The sequence below is a fragment of the Ptychodera flava genome, chromosome 2, assembly GCF_041260155.1.
Source record: "Ptychodera flava strain L36383 chromosome 2, AS_Pfla_20210202, whole genome shotgun sequence".
NCBI classification, from domain to species: domain Eukaryota; kingdom Metazoa; phylum Hemichordata; class Enteropneusta; family Ptychoderidae; genus Ptychodera; species Ptychodera flava.
The window spans coordinates 26020844-26041108 of NC_091929.1; the positions used below are offsets into that span (position 1 = coordinate 26020844).

At 35.7% G+C, this 20265-nt stretch overlaps 1 protein-coding gene across 1 annotated transcript; it reads right to left on the reverse strand.

The window, feature by feature from the left end:
- Positions 1 to 848: 848 nt before the first annotated feature.
- LOC139149597 (adhesion G protein-coupled receptor L2-like) lies at positions 849 to 20095 on the reverse strand. The gene is made up of 17 exons (XM_070721429.1): positions 19979 to 20095; positions 18376 to 18444; positions 17561 to 17705; positions 16611 to 16784; positions 16137 to 16206; positions 15746 to 15899; positions 14120 to 14169; positions 13716 to 13836; positions 13430 to 13527; positions 11101 to 11200; positions 10691 to 10818; positions 8402 to 8494; positions 7146 to 7212; positions 6765 to 6850; positions 6444 to 6567; positions 1843 to 1884; positions 849 to 1463 (listed from the first exon to the last, which is right to left on the reverse strand). Exons 1-17 carry the CDS (start codon positions 20093 to 20095, stop codon positions 1218 to 1220), a joined length of 1884 nt encoding a protein of 627 aa, XP_070577530.1. The 3' UTR covers positions 849 to 1217.
- Between the last annotated feature and the right edge of the window lie 170 nt (positions 20096 to 20265).

A 20265-nucleotide genomic window follows, 5' to 3' on the forward strand; every position in this document is an offset into this window, starting at 1 on the left:
ATATGCTATCAGATATATACTTTTAAATATATCAAGCTAAGTATTCAAGATTTATTAATATGTGATCCCATTTTTCTGTACCTCTTTCAACTCTGTATTTTAACACAACATTTCACTAGTTACTGGTATTATCTGATTTTTACATCCCTTAAAAACAGTGCAGGGCATTATGTGAAAAAGTATCGGCTGATGCAGATTTTTGTATGGATAAGTCAAAAATCTATTTACGCATGGCATGATGAAACGCAACAATCGTTGTTGAACTTGATCTACAAATATAATCCTTCTATTTGTGTTGTTACATCAGTGGTGTTTCATAAACTCTGACACGGCCATACTTTTGAACGGCTTCATTTTGCCATACTTTTAAAAGGCTTCATTTTACGTGCTGTCGTTCGGAAGAAGAAATGTTGTAAGAGTGTATTGTTTTCACTTCACAATGCCTGTCCATTTGAAACGACGTAATGACTCACGTACCTTTCAACAGCATCGATTTTGTGTAGTAATGAGCATAACTACGTCAATCTCGTGAGAATATATCGTTATATGCTTATTGAACAAAACGCGCGACAAAATATCACTACGGGTAACATAAGTGAAAGTGCTATTAACGTTTGGTCAAACTTTCCTAAGGGAAGAAACAGATTACCTTAAATTGATCGATGTTTGAAATGAGCTCACACAAGTGGCAAATCAGAAAGTCTTTGTAAAAATCTGAGTCCTAATATTTGTTCACGGGTGCAGTGAGCCTTAATTTTACAAGTTTTAAATACTACTAAATGTAAAATGACGTCTACTATGTATTATTTATTTACTTATTTTTTATTTGTGTACTTACTCGTCACACTTCTTGCAAAATTCAATCGTCTCTATTACATTATTGTTGATGCAATTCTTTATCTTAAATTTCAATAATACAATTCTTGATTTACATAAATAAACAAGCTTACAACAAACAAAAACCCATTAAGATAAGAATTGTAACCAATTTTTACATGATAATAGGTCAGAGATGTGACGGGGAGCTCGAGTAGCTTAGGTGAAGCTATTGCAAATCTTGCTCCCGAAAGAACAATCACTTGGTAATGAATACTAATTATCAACTATGTTTTTCAGTAATATCAGCAAACATATGAGATTGCACATAAAATATGATTGTAATCAAAATTGCCATGATCGAATTTTCAAGAGCGTGCATCATTCGCTTCGATCTCCTCTCAAAATTCATCTTCCATGTCATGGACCACGTGACCAGAGGTACCGGCAATTGACAGGTCATGCAGTTCTATGGAAGGGAGAGATGATTGACCAGGGCTAACAGTCTCACTTTTTCGACGCTCTCCTGTCACCATACTACTTACAATGCAGCCGTCTTCTTCGTCACTACGGTAAGTACTGAACGATATTTCGTCAGGATCGTTATTATCACTACCATAGAAGCGGGAACGAATCGATCTCAAAACCTGATGATGCGAACAAAGATTCCCAATTAAAATGATACTACCGACACTGTCACCTGAGCCTCGCCTGATTGCATCATCTTTCGTTTGCAATCTCAGTTGGTATGACTATATTTGTGATGTCTGAATTCATTGTATATTGCAACCTTTAGATTTCTATTAACGAGTACAACCTCAATACATTTCACAACTACTGCCAAAGACATGCTTCGTGATATGCATCGTCAAGCAGTCGCAATCATACTGTCTTTGGCCAAGTCGAAATATCACAGGAGCGAAGGCTAACGACCAAAGTCATCTTCAAAATATTTTCACCCTAACATCTCGTTCAATATATTAAGGTTAATATGGCAGCCAATACACATATCAGAAGAATACTTACGACTTTGTTGGTCGCAAAATATCCAAGGTAGCATACTGAACCCTGAGAAATAATAGATAGTAACGCTTATTAAGAAAGTCAAAAGAACTGCTTTACCGTAGGAAACGGTAGCCGACTGGTTTTGTGTGAGGCCTAGCAGCTAGGCGATGTTGCCGCGAGTGTGTGGGGTTCGAATCCCGTTTGGGTTATAGTAAAAAATATATTTCAAATAAAAATCAAAGAATTCCAAATACTAGGTAGTTTTCGTCGGATCCTTAAATTTCTTAAAAATACCGTTAAGGACAGTGTGCTCACATTCGGTTTGAATTGTTAAATTCAAGAAATATTTAGACCAGAAAAACAAGAATGACATAAGCAAATAAGGTCTCCAACTTAGGTACTGGAGATCATCTTTAGGAACATGCATATCAACTTCTATAGCAATGGGACAAGCAGCTCCTAGGTACATAAGCAAATGTCAACAAAAAATTAGCCAGAGAAGCTTAAAAAAGTAAAGGTGGCAGAGTAGGGAAAAAATAAAGAGTGGGAAAAAATGTACAAGGGATCTGGTAAAAAGTAATGCTACCTCATCAATCTTCTAGCCCCTACCCCCTCCTAAATATCAAATGTTCCACCAGCTGGCAGGAAATGTATTTACAACCTTTGAGATGTTTTAATTAATGCTATGAGTGCTATCATTCAAATGTAAACAGCACTTCAATCAGTTACAGATAGTGAAATGCCTTCCACTGTGGGGGATTACGACATCTGGAAATATCCTGGATCCCAATATCTCATCAGTTCTTATGTGTCTTACATGCAATAGTTGCAAAAATTGGTTCGCAATAAAAACATTTACCTCAGCTTTGTTTTCTGGGTCAAATTTTACTACAGATTGATATAACACATGACAAAATTATGTTCACAGCCTTCGAAATTCTCTCACAACATATCCTGGGTTTGTGTAAGTCATTTAAGGTCATAAACTGAGAAAATTACCTAAAAATTTGGGGGTTTTCCAACACTTTGAGCTGAAAAGTTATCTAATAACATCTCTCAGGACTTCTGTGCCAATTTACAAAGCTATCAGACAAGTAAGGCCGTGTAAAGAAAATTCTTTGTTTGCCGTGCTTGGATTTTTGAAAAAACCTACCATCTAGCCAGCAAAATAAAACAAACACAGAAAAAAACACAACATAGATCAATCGCATAAACTTAAACTTTCCCATTTGTTATGAGTCACAAGTATGAAAAATCATCTGTTACATTTACAATGCAGTGTTTCTTATGCTCTTCATTAAGTACGTTGAAAGCAATGCTCGGAAACACAGGTTATACTTGTATAGGTACAACAAGCATACTTAAGGTTAAGTGACTGTGAGTCTGAACAAAAATTCCATAATAAACAATGGCAATAAACACTATACAAGTACATAATGTACAACATGTACAGAGTGATAGTAATCAACTGGTTGTGTTACGAAGATCTACAGTTTGTCTCTGACGGAGGTTTATGCACAAGGTGGTCATAGGCACAAGTAAAGCTATTAATTAAAATAACAAGATCTCAATTATGAATACAAAGCATATTTGCGAAAAATGTACAAAGATGTAAATTACGTATTACGAGGATGTTTACGAAGTTTTGAAGAAAACAAAATATATTTGAATCAACGCTTAATGACGGAACATAAGAATTTCACGTAATGGGTTCAATTTTGCAACGTGTCTAAGTGACATGTGTATATCAATTATGACATGTAAATTTAAGATCGAGACCTGTACCGATGTTTATGATTGGACGTTTATTTTTATCTTTAATCTATCATATGATCAAAACAAAGCCTTCAACATAACGTTTAAAATCCCACTCTAAAATAATACGGGAAAGGGAATACAAAGGACAAGAGAGAAAACTACAATAGATAGGGCAGGGGGACAGAACGACCGAAGAGTAGTCCAGGGCATTTAGACAATTGGAGAAGCGTATCTTGGGCGACGGCACCTGTCAAGCTTGTCTACCGAGAAATAAAGTATGTGTAGTACCAACAAAAATGAGAAGACTACCAGTACCACTCATGGACTCGTCTCAGTTTTCAAAAATAGCAATGGCCATTCGGCATTGCTGTTTGACAAGCAGAATTCTAATCCGGACTTATAAAATGACTAAATCGTTTTTAGCAGAAAAAAAATGTTCAAAGTAAGAGCAACTTCAACCGCATACGAATTCAACAACGACTATTTCACCGGTGGTACCTGCTTGCCCCTGTGCAGATCCGCTATCCTGTTCAATCGTGGATATCGCGGAAAAAGCTGATGGAAATTCAGTTCCGTTCCGTATTCGAAGCTAAACCAGTTGTATTGTTTTCGATCCGTCGTGTATGGAGACCAAAACAATTTCACGCACTTCCACCGATTTGAAACCTTTGAGGGAGAAATCAACTTTTGAAACGGTCGATCGATCTTCACTTACGGTACGTTGGCAGTCCGCTACAACAGGAAGTGCACATGTACACTTTACGTACAGCGGTTGATGTACTCCTTTACGATAGGTAATCTGATTTGTATTCAAACGATCTTACGACATTTGCGTTTTTGCGACATTTAAGTAAAATGCTGCGACATTGCGAACAAGGGAACGCAGAACGCGCCGTATTTTCGAGCATACGATCTGTGTTTGTTTTTCAGATTTCGTCCAAAAACCTACCCTTACGCGGAAGGCAAACAAAGAACTTATTTTACTGCGGCTAATCTTGAGATTTTTTTACCAAAAATGACAAAAATTGTGCCCTAAACAGTATTTTTTCCACTTTGTCGTAATTTCAAAAATAAGAAGAGTAACAACCGTGCAAACCTTCAATCCAAATTTGAAAGCAATTGGGCTAGCGGTTTCAGAGAAGAAGAACTTTTACTTTAAATGAGGAAAATAACCAAAAAATTCAGCAAAAATACAAAATTCAAGATATCTTCACGATATTCATAAAACTGATTTTGATCAACCTTACAAACCTGTATACCAAATATCAAAGCTATCAAATTAGCAGTTTTTGGAGAAAAAAAATTGACCAAAAATTCGGAAAATTGCCCTAAAATTACAAATATGAAACTTTCAATTCAATTTGTGTAAACTTGACTGAGGTCATCCTGAGGAACATGTATACCAACTTTCAAAGCAATCAGATGAGTGGTTTCAGAGAAAAACATTTTTGACTAAAACCTGAAAAAAATTATCCCAAAAATAGAAACATGCAAATTTCATCCCAACTTTGGAACACCTAATTTAGAATACCTAAAGGTACCTGCACACCAAGTTTCAACCCAATCTGACAAACCATTACAGAGTTTTAGCACTTTGCAGAATTTTTGCTTTTTTTCCCCTCATTTGCATATTTTTGACACTGACAAGTTCATTTGAACAAATTCACATCTCCATTCCTAGGTGCACCTGTACATCAAATACTAAGACAGTAACACACTTGACACACTGTTATATAATTATGAGAAGTTACTATCAATTTATTTCAGTGACATAAAAAATCCTGTATGTTTCTGAAAATACTTTAATAAACTTAAAATGAGTGGAATAGAGATTACGGGTGAAACTGTTTGACTTTTAGAGATAGGGGATAAGATTTTTGAGTTTGATATAGCTATTTCTGTTTCTTAATGTCTTTATGTCTTCATCGCGTCTTCATGATCATCTTTCAATTATTGATATCCTCTTAAGTGTCCTATCGTAATATATGCTTATCAAGATTTCGAGCGTTACGACTGTTGAATTCGCTCATGCTGAAGTTCTGAACTGCTTTGTCCATTTTCAAGCAACCATAAGATAAATAAACAGCAACTGCTTTTACAGTTCATTCAAATTCACCGTATTTACTGTGGTCAAGATTAAGATGTGAGGCCATTTTAGATCAATTAATTGAATTTATCATTAATTGAAACTGTCTACATTACCTTATATCATTCATGCTTTCAATTAAATCTCGATTGCTGCTAAGACGTCGAGCAAAGCACAATGATACAAAATTATGGCAACTCCTCTCATAAAAGAATTCTCCCTATAAATTCATTATTCCCTAGACTGATTGATTGGTATTTTATTGCATAGCATTGCATTTCATTTTATTGCATTGCATTGCATTGCATCGCATCGCATCGCATCGCATTGCATTGCATTGCATTGTATTGTATTGTATTGTATTGTATTGTATTGTATTGTATTGTATTGCATTGTATTGTATTGTTTTGTACTGTACTGTATTCTAGTGTAGTGTAGTGTAGTGTAGTGTAGTGTAGTGTAGTGTAGTGTAGTGTAGTGTGTAGTGTAGTGTAGTGTAGTGTAGTGTAGTGTAGTGTAGTGCAGTGCAGTGCAGTGCAGTGTAGTGTAGTGTAGTGTAGTGTAGTGTAGTGTAGGGTAGTGTAGTGTAGTTTAGTGTAGTGTAGTGTAGTGTAGTGTAGTGTAGTGAAGTATAATATTACTTATTGTTATGTATTGTTGTGCATTGTATTTTTATGCACTGTATTGTACGCAATGTACTGTATTATTTTATCTTAGTCATGAACCTTTAACTTGGCTTTTAACGTTTTCCGATATAAATTAAGTGTAAGATACTTACCAGGAAAAAGCTGGCCATAGCGAAGGTGTAACCAAAGAAGAGATTTCCTGTGATATCCTGTAAACCCAATACCCAAGCCACAGAAAAGCTTGGAAGAAGGAGGCCAATACGAAAGAATTCATCCCTGTAAAGTAATTGTATGACTTGGTAACCTTTCTGTAACAAAGCCTGCCAGGTTTTGTTGTACAATTTGCGCTTACAATAACTTTGTTTATGGCAGTCCTTATATTTTCGCAAAATTCCTCATCCAATGTATTTTTCACTTGATATATGGTAAATAATAAATAAGAAGAGCAATCATATATGGCATGAGTTACGCACCATAAAATGTACCACGGCCCAGAACCATAGGTGAACACCAGATAGTCGAACTTGCAGTAGATATACATTGTCAAGATCCAGCAATGCTGTTTACAGATTGACAAATAAATAAATAACAAAGTGATAATTATGTAAATAATGCCCTGACGAAAGAGACAGCTTTGAGAATTACAACCAGTATTCATATTTAGCAACAAAAGCGTGCTAGCTTTTTGTACAAATAAAAGAAATTGTAGCATGCCAACAACGTTGAAACTTCAAATTGTTCATGACACCCGTTCCGTTAAACAAACCATGATCACAACCATCTTGTTTTCTTGTGTTTTGTGGATATATCGTATGAATATATTTCCATTATAAAGTTTTCATAAAATGTAATACCAGTGTAATTATTGCGGCAGGAGCAACATTACACATAAACAGTCCGATTTCGTCAGGTACGAGGCAGCTGAAATATAAAAAATACTGGTTTAAACATACACTCGTCATAATGTTAATAACAGAGTAAGTACTTCTTGTAATCCCATATTACGGAGGGAAAATAGAAAGTAATAACTGCAAATAATAAATAACATAACATAACATAACATAACATAACATAACATAACATAACATAACATAACATAACATAACATAATACAACATCATAGAAATAATTTTACTGCCATGGAGATCAGGAACTGTAGGGGCAGCGTATATGAAAACCTGTGTCTATCCAAAACGTTGGCTTGAAAAGGTGACGTTGACATATTTAAAATTTACATCTCATGGTGAACGGTAACCAGCAAAGCTAGTCGCGCCAGTGGCTATCTGACTACGAATGCGCAGGTCCAATATATACTATGCGAGTAAAAGGAAGTGTACCCGTCTGAACTCATGTGCGCCGCCTTTTTTGTGAGTGCTTGTAAAGGAACAGATACAAAATAACAAAGTATGACACTCGCCATCAATAAAACATATCGCTGCCATTGCCCAGTAAATAATATTCTCTACCTCGTCATTGATACAAGATATCGTTACCATCATGCTTTAAAAAGAGAAATCTGCCCCGCGTATGAGTGAGGACTCACGCCAAGTATGCTAGGTAGACTTCACATTTAGAAAAGCGCCCTCTGTGTCATGAACTAAATGCAAATTGCCAGTTTTCAGACAAAAAGGTTTTCAACTTGCAATACTAGACGTTGTGCACCAGTATTTTGAAGTACAGTTGCTATGACAAATACAATGACTGGATAATACGCCGCTTATTGAACACAGCAGGTTGTTATCATGGTAAATAAAAATTGTTATCTACAAAAATGGCCATTTATGTCTAACTTTTTTAACAAATTAAACAGAAAATCTATACCTGCCCTGGTCTTACCAAGCGAACTATGCGCATCAGAGAGTGACCAAGTAAATTGGCTGTTTGAATTTCTTGTTTAAGCAATACGTGGTGGTAATACCAATGTATAAAACAAGTGAAATTAATCATTTTTATTCCCTCTTCTTCTAATCATGAATCAATAGTATTGACCATGTATTAAAATCAACTGTGCATCTTCAGAAGGAAATAAAATTTCTAATCTGAACCCTATATACTATTAGAGTTCATATGATAACTTCAACGTGTTGAATACATGAATAATAAAACCCACCTCTGTGCCAAGTCATAGCTTCTTGGCCACTTCAGCGCGAAGGTTAAGACGAGTACCAGTGGGATAATCCATCCAAAGACAACATAGCAAACCCTGGTGTAAAAATAGAAAGCTTGCACTTGTGTAACCATTGAATATTTTTCATATTCTCATTGGTCGTTGAAATAATTTACAAATAATATTTTTGCTAACCTACTGTAACTAAGTACCAGTATCTGGAGTCTGTGTAACGCAATCACCAGCTTAGACTCTCGCGGTTTATAGCAAGATTCAACTGAAAGGTTGTTTATGACACACTCAGAATGCTGTAAATGAGTTCTGTGTCAGCCTCGTTTGCATCTCATTCAGGCACTTGTGGTATTGGTCAACAAGATCGCAAAACATTCAGATGCATACTCTCCTTTACTCAACCAGGTACACTGACTCAATTCAGGGGTTCCCAAGAAATTATCCAAAACGACGAGAAATATGCGGTTTCATGTGCTTTATCTGGAACAAGCCCAAGTTCGGAAGAAAAATAGTGCAGACCTTGACGTTTTGATATCTGCATGGATGCTTCTTTAGTTTAAACTTTCACGTCAAGAATTTTTGTAAAGATATTTTTCTGCTTGAAGCAAAATGCAGACTGTTGTGAATAATGGCTGAAGCATTTGGTGGTAATATGAGGAGTTCTAGGGCTAATAGAAATCGTAACAATAAGCCTGAATTTTGTCAAAAACACCACTGAGGGCTCTATTTTCATCGCTATCTCAAAATTTCCGTGGACTTGCCGACATGAAAAATTAATCAGTAGTCAAGCTGACATTGACCTAACACCTGTTAAGAGGATTCGTGCCGCTGAATGTTTTAAAATACAAAAATCAAGCTCAACGCTAGCTGTGGTGGCCTATGGGAAATTAATTAGTGGTCTTGTGCCATCTTGCGATTCTGCAAGTGAACTTCCGAATTATTTATAGCTTCATCTTATAGACTTAAAAAGAGGTCATCATTCGTTTAACCCATGCCAATGCCATTTCCGGCTGTAGATGTGCGCAACTATTGCAAACTATTGTTGATGAATCATAAGATGCCACAAAATGACACTTTTTGGTCAATTATCATGTCCAATAACCAAACACGAAATAATTATGATCTTCTCAAATAATGTCAAGGCACATCATAGCATATCATTTACACTTGTTACCAAGTTAAACAGAGGACCCATGCAACTGAATGCCATTCCTAAGCAAATTTACAGGGTCTAGCCAACAGTCTATTATGAATAATGTTGTACTTTAGTCAACGCGTGGGCGTAGCTCGAAAATATGGCCTGTGACATGGCTAATTCCGTATTTCTTTTTGTGCATATCCGTGACTAAGTTGGCCTATGTCTGCTACTAAAATTTTGTTCTACTCATACCTCAAATAGTGCACAGCCGAAGCTAATAAAAATTTGCATTTGATACGTTCTTGTAAAAACCTACAGACCTGAAAAGTTTCTTTAGATGTTTATTTGTACAGTGACAGGTTCAGGGACCATTATTGGGTCCTTCCAAACAATGAAGTTTCTGTGAACAACAGTTACTGATCCTATAATCGCATTCTATTTTCTGAACGCCTATATATTTTTAAATGTTTTGTTTTGTATTTGGAAATGATTGTTTGTACAGGGATTGTGTGACAGCAAACTTTGTGAATCTCTCATAAACGGTTTTACCTTCCTTGTAAAAACATTGCAGTCTTCTAGGGCAAAATTTCTAATGATCTCGAAAAAATGTCTCGGATTTCATTAATCTTTCACTAGTTATGTTGTCACAGATGCTTAAAGGTGTTTGACTTCAGATCATTCGCAAGCCAGAAAATTATTGAGTATTAAAAAGATCAACATCTTCAATAAATCAGAATCACACATTAATTAATCAATCAATCCATCAGTCGCTAGATCAATCAACCGACAAATCAATAAATTTATCAATCAATCAATCGACGTATCTTTTCTTAATCCCGTTCGGGAAATCAGCTTTGCGACAGTGACAACCATATGTAGATCACTCATAAAAATGACAATTTAAAATGCATGTATTAAAATCCGGGCAGCACACATTAAAACTCAATAAACACACACAGGGCTGAAATTAAGAATATAGAAATTAAAAAACTAGTGAATTGTATGCAATCTTGTGATAGTGCTGTTGACAATGAAGCATTTATGTATGTTTGTTTTTAAAATCGGTGTTCTAAAACGATCACATTATTTGGGTAGGAAAATCAAATTCATGATGTAATGGAAGTTGTACAGTCAATACTCACCTCGCGTAGATATTCTTGTGCAGGCCAAAACGTAGCTTAAGAAAATGCTGTAGACAAAAATTGAAAACCCAGCAACAGGAACTAATGAGTGCGTAGTGATGGATTATGGCTGTCACACGGCAACTTACCTGCAATCAATGAAATTAAAGATAGTAAAGGCACATGGTTTTCAGTAAAATAATAACATTGTTTTAGGAGAAACTTCAAGAATTCAAACTTTGTTCTTAAACAGTCGAACTTGTTGAAAAGTTTTTTAGACTACTACATCTGCTGATAGCATTTACTCTTGTGATTAAAAAGAGTAACCGCCAAGTAATAGATCACAAAATATTGTATACACATTTGACTAAAGTTTTTCACTTCACATAATAAAAATGAAAACGCGTTATTGTAAATGAGGTGTTTCGTACCGTTCCTTTGTCCACGTTCAAAGCTGTGACCACCACGAAAAAATACAGCGTCAATGACATGGTGAGACTTGCACACACAAAGTAGTGATCTGTTGTTATCCTGCAGATAATCAGGAAATAGAAATAAACTTGCAGGGTTGTGGGAAATCTTCGTTTACAATTTAGAAGTGAATTTGTGTGATTTAGGGGAATATCAATCCTCAAATGTTGAAGTCTCAGCATTTTGTTATCACTTTCATGATGTTTGTATCTAGTATTTACCTGTGATTGTAACTTTGTGAGTCATTGTTCGACCAACATGTTCCAACAATATTCAACTACGACAAAAACCGGCGTAAGCCAGCTAAGGGAATACATAGGTAACATTTCGTTTGGTACAGTTTCTATGTTTGTAAACAGTTAGACGAGTAAATAACCAAACTGAATTATGTTAATTCCAATAAAATAAGTAAATAAACAAGCTGTCACATGCATGCCGACTTTTTCTTTATAATCAAGATGAAAGAGTTTATCTTACTTAAGGGGCTTAAGGTTAAATATGTTTTAAAGTCTGCCGCAGCATCACCAATATTTTCGGTATCTTTTATTTTTTCCGAGAATTTACACATGTATGTGTTGCGTTTCTTGTTTATTCTAATCTGGATTACTTTGAATATTTGTTCCAACAAGCAAATGATTTGTTTTAACAAGCAAATGCCCCCTTGATAGAAAGATGCAAAGATTGGTATTGGCGTAGCACAAGCGCGATGTATCTATCTATCTATCTATCTATCTATCTATCTATCTGTTTATCTATCTATCTATCTATGTGTCCGTCCACGTGAAAAACTCAAAAAACCGCTGCACCTACCATCTTTGTATTTGCACATGTATAATAAAGCGACAACAAAATAATAAAGAATTATTCCACAAACAAACATCAAAACGTCAAATATGGCTGCTTTTCAGCTCATAGACAATGCACAGGCACATCAAAATTTTAGGAAAGGCAAAATTCCGTTAAGATATTTTTTGAAATATGCTATTTACCATTTAAGGCATTAGAAATATATACTTTTGCGTAACAGACCGCAAAAAAAATGTACAATTGTCCTCTATAAAATCTCAGCCGACAGGCTGAAATGTGTCACCATACGGGAAGCAGGCTGCCTATTCGGCACATTTTATCACCTCTCCCGATGAACCGGGCTACACATACCCGTCATCAGTGAGATGAAAACAACAATTCATAAATAATACTGCGATCCTTTAAAATTGATGTACCCCACACTCATGCCGTTCTCAGAAAATGTTCCTTATAATGATAGCTCGCTTTTAGAACGAAATAGTTATCAGTTATATAAAGGTCTAATTTGATCGAGTGAACGGGCTCGTAGTCACTGTTCCTGCTTGGGCACATACAAAGAGCGGTGTGCATGATCGATGCAAGCTAGCTGGTGGCAGCAATCGTAAATTGTTCAAAACATAATTTACTACTACAAATCAAACAAGCGTGTTAGACTATAAGGATGTAGTAAGCATTGGAGTTTGACATTTGATCTCTTATATTATTTTTCATGATCGCAGTACGGCGTAGTATTTGCAATCTGTTGTGTTGGACATCTAATTTCAAAGATCGTACCAATTGGATGACTCTAGGCTACTGCTATATAGTCACCAAAATTGTAACTTCGATGGTCATAGTCTGAACAAGGCTTGACTTTTACTTTACTTGTGTAGCATTTTTTAGTTTTCGACATCTTAACTTTCCGTCTGCTTATGCACATTCATGCTGCAACAAAGATTTTGCGGATGTGCGCTAGTTTAGGGCCTATTCACTGTATTCCTACTTCAAATATGGCAGGTAAAGTAACAGTATTAGTTGCCGTCGTCCTTAATTACTTCCAAATACAGTTTGTATTCACTATTTAAAGTACAGAGCTATCACAATATTAAGCACAGTATTCGATTTACAAATAAAATTTTGACATCTTAAACTTTAGTTTGCGCTTGAACGATTACGGTTTGACATAGATTTTTCCAATGCTGATGTCGATTGCGTGCACCACTCCGATTTTTGCCTAATGATAATAAACATACCGGTCGCTATAAATCGAAGGGTGTTTGTAAATATTGAGACGACCCAAACCGAACCAAAGCGAGCCGAACCAAACAAAAACGAACACTTATGGAAACGACTTGAAACGGGCAAAATTAGGGTCTGAAAGTTGCGACCCGCCGTACGATCGACTGAAACTTGCCCAAGAAACTTACTCATGTATTTTTTTGTATCAAGCAAAAACTACCATCTGTTTCTTAAGAGGAAAACGAATGTAACCAATTAAGTTACCTTCTAAGGCACAGCATCACAAATGTGAAACTCGTCAGGAACGCTGCTAGGCCGTTTGCTACAAGAATAATTCCGCTTAAAGCATGTACCGCAAATGGCTGTTTTGAGGGAACAAGATTAGAGAGACATTAGAAATTTGAGACAAGAAGAGGTGAGAACAAACTGATTTATTTGTATAGAAACGTCAGTTTTAGCGAATCGTATTCATGCCAAGCAAAGAATTAGAATATTCTGTATTAAATAAATAACAAACCGAAATAACTTTTGAAAAGTGAGTAAATCTTACCGTTGGCATTTTGCCCATTGTTGTTATGATCGCTACAGTTCCTACGTGATCACACTGACACTCTGTGAAATCAGTTGATGCATTGTGGTTCACTTTGCGACAGTTGTTATAGTTCCATACACTGCGTTCAAAGAAAGGAATGACTTACTTTGTTGTGTTCATTAATGAATGTTTTGCTCCTAAATGCACCCTTTAAATCTTATAGGACAAATATACAATTTCTTTCTAAATCGTGTTTAAAAACGTTTAAAATGTTTAATGCGATCACAGACAAGTACTTCTATTTATAGCATTCTAATTTTCCGCCGTCAAAAACTCATATTAAAGTCGACAAGATTTTGAGTTTTATGTTAATATCTGCATAAAACAGCTACACACTGAGCATATGACTAAATAACACTTACGCAGTTGGGTTTCCATGGATCATAGAAATGCATTTAGCATTGTAGCCAGCCTGAAATTAAAGACCACATTTTACCCGGCGAACTTGATTAATGTGCCAAGACAGTTAATGGACTATATGCTAGACAACAAATGTGTACTTATTATTTTTAAATCCAATGTTACAAAAAATCCATACACTGAGATATCGTGAAAAACAGATGAAGTTTTTCCTTTAAACATTGTAAGAAGATGTATTATCATTAATTTTTTGGTACAATTGTATCGCGCAAGTGCCAAACATACAAACAAGAAAAGATATGTAATTTGCTCATCTTCAAAAACGCCTGATAGACAGTGTAAATGTTTGATGTACATGTCGCAAGATTTGGCCAAGTCAAGATTTATTCAAATTAGTACAAAAGTTACCGATGCAATTTGTTGAGAATGTTTCCTTATTTCCCTGAAAATTTCTCATAAGCTAAGGAATGGTCACACTGACGCAGTTAAAATTAGTATTGACGCTCTATGGATAACTCCATTGAAATCTGCTAAAGGAATTATGAAATTTACATAATAATGTACATTTTTTGGTCAAATACGTCCATCTGGTGACTGGTTTTATTTCCAATAAAATTAGGGAGAGGTTGAAATTCGCATATGTCAATATCAGGGTCATTATTTAATTATTCGTTAAGACGTTTTTTGTAAGCACTTGTCACACTGCCTTTAAGTTTATGCTGAAGGTTCCTTTAAGTGACTCTCTTTATTTTCAATAATATAAATGACGATGTTTGCATTTGTCAATTGTAGGTATTTTTGTATTATTAGGTCGAAACACCTTGCTCCCGGAAACCACTCGACTGATGACTTCAATGACTTTCAAAGGCGTATTGATGGTACCCAGGGAAGACTTAGTTAATTTGTTTTTTGTAATGGCGATGAAGGTTGCACACGTAAATTTAAGGTGCAGTGTTCCCATCTGTGGTCAAGCAACTCTTCCTTTCAAAAGTATGTCAGATAGCTTTCAAATTGCATTGATTTTGAGGCGCCATTTGCTAATGGTATTCAATTTGATAATTATTTTATTTTTGTTTATGGATTTGTAAAATGTTGATTCATGAATCAAATATTCATTTTCTACCAAAATCTTTATCACTCCTACTTCTTCTCTGACAGTTTTCACATTTTATATACTACATTTCCTGGTCAAATGGGAATACGCGTCATTAATGCGCTTTTATTTGCAGACTTCGCGTGTAAATTATATCCCCGAAATGATTATCTATTAAATTCTTTATCAATGTGCACGGCTACGTGGCTATGTCTTCCACTATGACATATTCCCCGAAAGAAATCGATGTGCTCATTAAGAAGAGAACGGTATTTGCGGCAAAATTGAGGCCAGTAAACTGAGAACTTGGTAAATATTCATTTTTGTCGTGATTTTACTTGTAATCATTATTGAAATCTAGTGGATATGGCATATGGCAAACCTATTTCGTAAGTACATTTTAACAAGTTGTTGTTTGGTAAAATATCATGTTCTGGAGATATGAGTATATACACTTACCAATGCAAAGACAAGAATGAACTTGACAACACAGAAAAGGTTAATCAACGTTAAAAGCAACACCAATTACATTTACCTGTTTGTGGTATAACGTGAAGGTCAGAGGTTCTTGAAGCTTTCTTGTGTGCTTGCCTTCTTCACTGTTGTAAACACTGACCGAAATCACGGGACTGTTAATTCTCTTCACCTTTTTCGTCGCAGTTATTGTACGCACCCACTGTCTATTCGTTCTACAAATATAATATATGATATCGTTAACGAGTATGTTTTGTTTTTTCATTCCCTAGTATGAATAGCATTTCGGTGAAATATATTTCCGTGATTATCATCTAAAATTTCAGATTGTGTCAAAGAACAAGCTGTTCGGTACACGTACTGTACAAGTACATTTATGAGACCTTATGTGTGGATAGCACATAAAACAATATCGATATATTTTTGATTAAACGTGACACAAATCAACCTACCCCTCTTGAACGCCAGGCGGTAGTATGTTAGCCAGGTTCTTGTAAGTAAAAACAATCACCGTTACACCATCTGTAGGAAATGTGAAAGAAAAATAATTTTTCCTGATCTTAGGAACTTTGCATTGCTAATTTGAATACACCCGGATGTGGCCAAGCCTAGCGACCTCTACATCAAATATTTATGCTGTCTAACAAGCGCATTTGAAGATGAGCAATTTCAAATATCTTTCCTTGTTTGCATTATTTCTGTTCTTGCAAGGAACATTATTGACAAAAAATGCTTTCTTCATACCATATTTCATGGAAAAGGTTCACAGGGTTTTCAAGATATCTAAGTGGATGGATATTTTGTGAGAGTGGAAGGAAGAACATTATCATTAGTAATATCACAGCATGATGATCGATATCTATATCTTGTAACATAGACCAGGTTCATTAAGCGTAACTAATTGTACGATATTAAAACACTCTTACCTGAATTACCTGAATTTTGAAGTATTACATTCTCTCTGGGTATGACAACTTTACTTCCTCCTTCGTCAACTTTAAACCAAACACTTTCCTGTGATCTCTTGTGTCTTGCAAACTTCACTTTGCTCGGAAACTCCAGATCTTCGGCATTGGACTTCACTTGTTTTGCTTCAAACCCTTGTAATATCACAAGATAGAATGTCGTTCTTGTTCATGAGAGATATTGTATTTTTATGCTTTCCTATAATATATATTTACTTAACTTTATTACTTAATCCTTAACAGGGCATAAGGTAGATGCAACCGACACTGTGTCATTAAAGGATATAATTCAAAATCGCAAGAAATGTTGCGATTTTGGACGCCCTCACAAATGGAGTCGCATTTCTTGTAAGGCAATTAAACCATACCCAGCGACTGTATACCATGAGCTTTTGACCAGTGCACGACAGAATCTCTCGTGCATATATGAACTGGTCAAAACCAAGTGGTGTACCGTCGGTGGGTGTGGTTTATGGCTACTATATCACAGCTATATATTGAAATTCTAGTGCGGAACGTCATAAGGGTTGTCTCTTGTTCAAAGTTCGCGCGTGTACAAACCGTGCTATATCGCGAATGTACACACTGCATCAAAACGCAATAATACAGATAAATTCACACTAATAAGTTGACTGTATGATAGAATAATACACGTGAATTCATATGAATCCAAATGAATATAGGCTTGCTGAATACAAGCAATGGATTCTTGGCTGCATTCATCTGTTTATGCACACTTCAGCTAAAATATAGGCAATAATCCATGCAAATACATTACGTATTATTGGGTTTTCATGCAGTGACAACCGTCATTTTTACGTCTTGATCAATCAGATCACTGTATTTGCGTTATCAATATATGGACATGTATGATATAATTTGACATATCTAACAGTCAACAACGGTATTACCATTGAACTGAAAGATTTTAATACCCATATTCTTGCTGTAAAGCCTGACTTCAGTGTCGACCCGTTGGACGTAACGATGTACAGTCTCTCCGAATCTGTTCAGCGTGTCAAACAAAGTTATGGCACCTAAATAGACGCCCCGGGTCTGAAAGTGAAATGAAATCAAGTTAGACTATATGCTTTGCTCGGTAAGTGTAAGAAACCTTTGCCACTTTTAGAGAAGCAATGCGAAACATTTACATCGCAAAATGATAATTGTTTATAATAACCTTGAGACTTGTATCTCTCTTTTTTACAAGACCTAGTTTTAGTACATTGTGTGTCCACAAAACTTAATAAACATGAAAACGTTTGGATATATGGTGGCGGTATTGATAGATTGTGATCACAAACGTCAGTACATATGCTCTATACTTTTCAGACACACAATCGTACACTTTAATCCTACCAACGGATCGAGGATTGAGTTATATTTTATAATAAAACTCGCAGAACCCAAATTGCTAGATTATAGAAAATAAATATAATCTTAGATATACAAACATTTGGAACTTCAATACGCCATGTTCAAAAGACGAAATATATTTGGTTGCGTAGAGTAGCATGTTCTTTGGACCACAACAAGGGGCATACAGACAAAGAGTGGAATTTGGACAAATTATATTTTTTCGTAGACTTACGTGTTCGCGCATTCTGGCACTTTAAAGGCGAAGATAGCAGTGTATGTAGGCCTGGAAATTAATTTGATTTAAGAATTACGATAAAATATTTGTTCAGCCATTTATTCAGGTAAAACCTTGTGTATGGTTTCTTACTTCATGAATCTGGATCCAGCTTGGTTCCGTATCTGCATCTAATAATGCACTCACCAGACTTACAATCGACTGAAAATAAAATGTATAATATTACAGGTTAAACGGTAAGAACAAATAACCTATTTTTGATAGCAAACACCTACTAACAGCATATTACGCGATAGGCCTTAATATCAACAGAAATTGGATAAAACCTTATGAAATAAATCGATAAAAGAAATCCAAACCCCACACTATTCACATCTATCTATCTATCGATTGATCGATCGATCGATCTGTCTGTCTGTCTGTCTGTCTGTCTGTCTGTCTGTCTGTCTGTCTATCTATCTATCTATCTAGCTATTATCGATCTATCGATCGATCGATCGATCTATCTATCTATCTATCTATCTATCTATCTATCTATCTATCTATCTATCTACCTATCTATCTATCTAATTTGTATAGCGCCAAATATACAAAGTTCAACAATGCACAGTGGCGCTTAGAGTTACAATGAAAATGCTCCATGGAAGATGAAACTTTTTAGGCGTCTTTTGAAAATGTTGACATTCGGAGTATTTCATATCTAGAGGTAAAGACTTCAAAAGGACAGGGACTGCTGCAGAGAAGGAGCGGCGACTATAGATACATGTAGTCAGATTCCATCAACTTATGTGCAGAAGACATTTATCAGATTGGCGAAGAACACATGATGAGGCACAAGGTGTTACCAAATTCCTGAGATATTGTGGAGCTTGTGCATTCGGGACTTTGTAGGTAATTAGCAAACGTTTGTATACCATGCCATGTTTTAATTGGCCCTGAACATAACGGTAGAAACTCGCACACTGGAAGCTGCTACAAGCGGATTGCTGATACGCTTGCCTTGATTCTATATTATTCTGCAACTTTTTACAAAGACACCTCTTGCTTTACGGCAATCACAGTTTCCACTAGCAACATTTTATATCTTTAATCGAAATATGCTAGCAAAGCCTTCCTTCCATACCGTAACCATTTCAAAATAAAGAAAAAGGCATCTATACGACATCATTTAAAAGTCACCATTGCGACTTGTGTTCCTCTTTATCATCAGCTTAATGGCGCAATGTATCTTGAAATTTAGTTGCAGGCGATATCCCCTTGGACAAACTAAGTCAAGTACTTTTGGTAACAATGTTTACTCTCTTATCATAGGCATATCTCATAAATACTCTACAAGGTCAGTTAGCGTGATAGTGGTGGGTGGTAAGTTTTTGCTTCAAAATGACATCCTCTATAGAATGATTTAGAAGTCAGGTTCATTACTCATTTTGCCACTAATCGTAGGTCATCAATTTATTTCGGTAAGGGAAAACCTATTATCGACCAAAGAAACATGTACGAGAACTTGAAACTAAAGCTAAATGACCACTATTTAAATATGGCCTTTGTGAAATTCCAGGCTAAGCCGTATTCCCATATTACATTGTCGTTGTTACACTAAGCAAGTTTGTCTGTATATGCGATAAGTAAAAAGTGAATGTAATTTATAAATTGTTAGGAAGAATAAATACTACTTTTCCAAATTACACTTTTAATCGAATGGCGAAAAAGAGTATCGGTAAGGCTAATGTTTTACCTGCAGATAAATGGTTTTGTCGTCTTCAATACCAGGTGAGGAAAGTGGATCATTATCAAGAATCTCAGATATCACGTCTTTAGCCAGCAACAGGTTACCAGCATTAGCCTTATCCATAGACAGAGTGATGTTGGTGAGCAATCCTGCTGTTCTGGTTGCTAAGCTGAGGTCAGGGACCTGAAATACTCAAACGATCTCTCTGGTTAATTTTCTACCCTGGGTTGATAGCTCTGATGGTGGAAAGAATTGTCCGCGATGCTGTCGTAATCAATGTATTAATTGCTCGG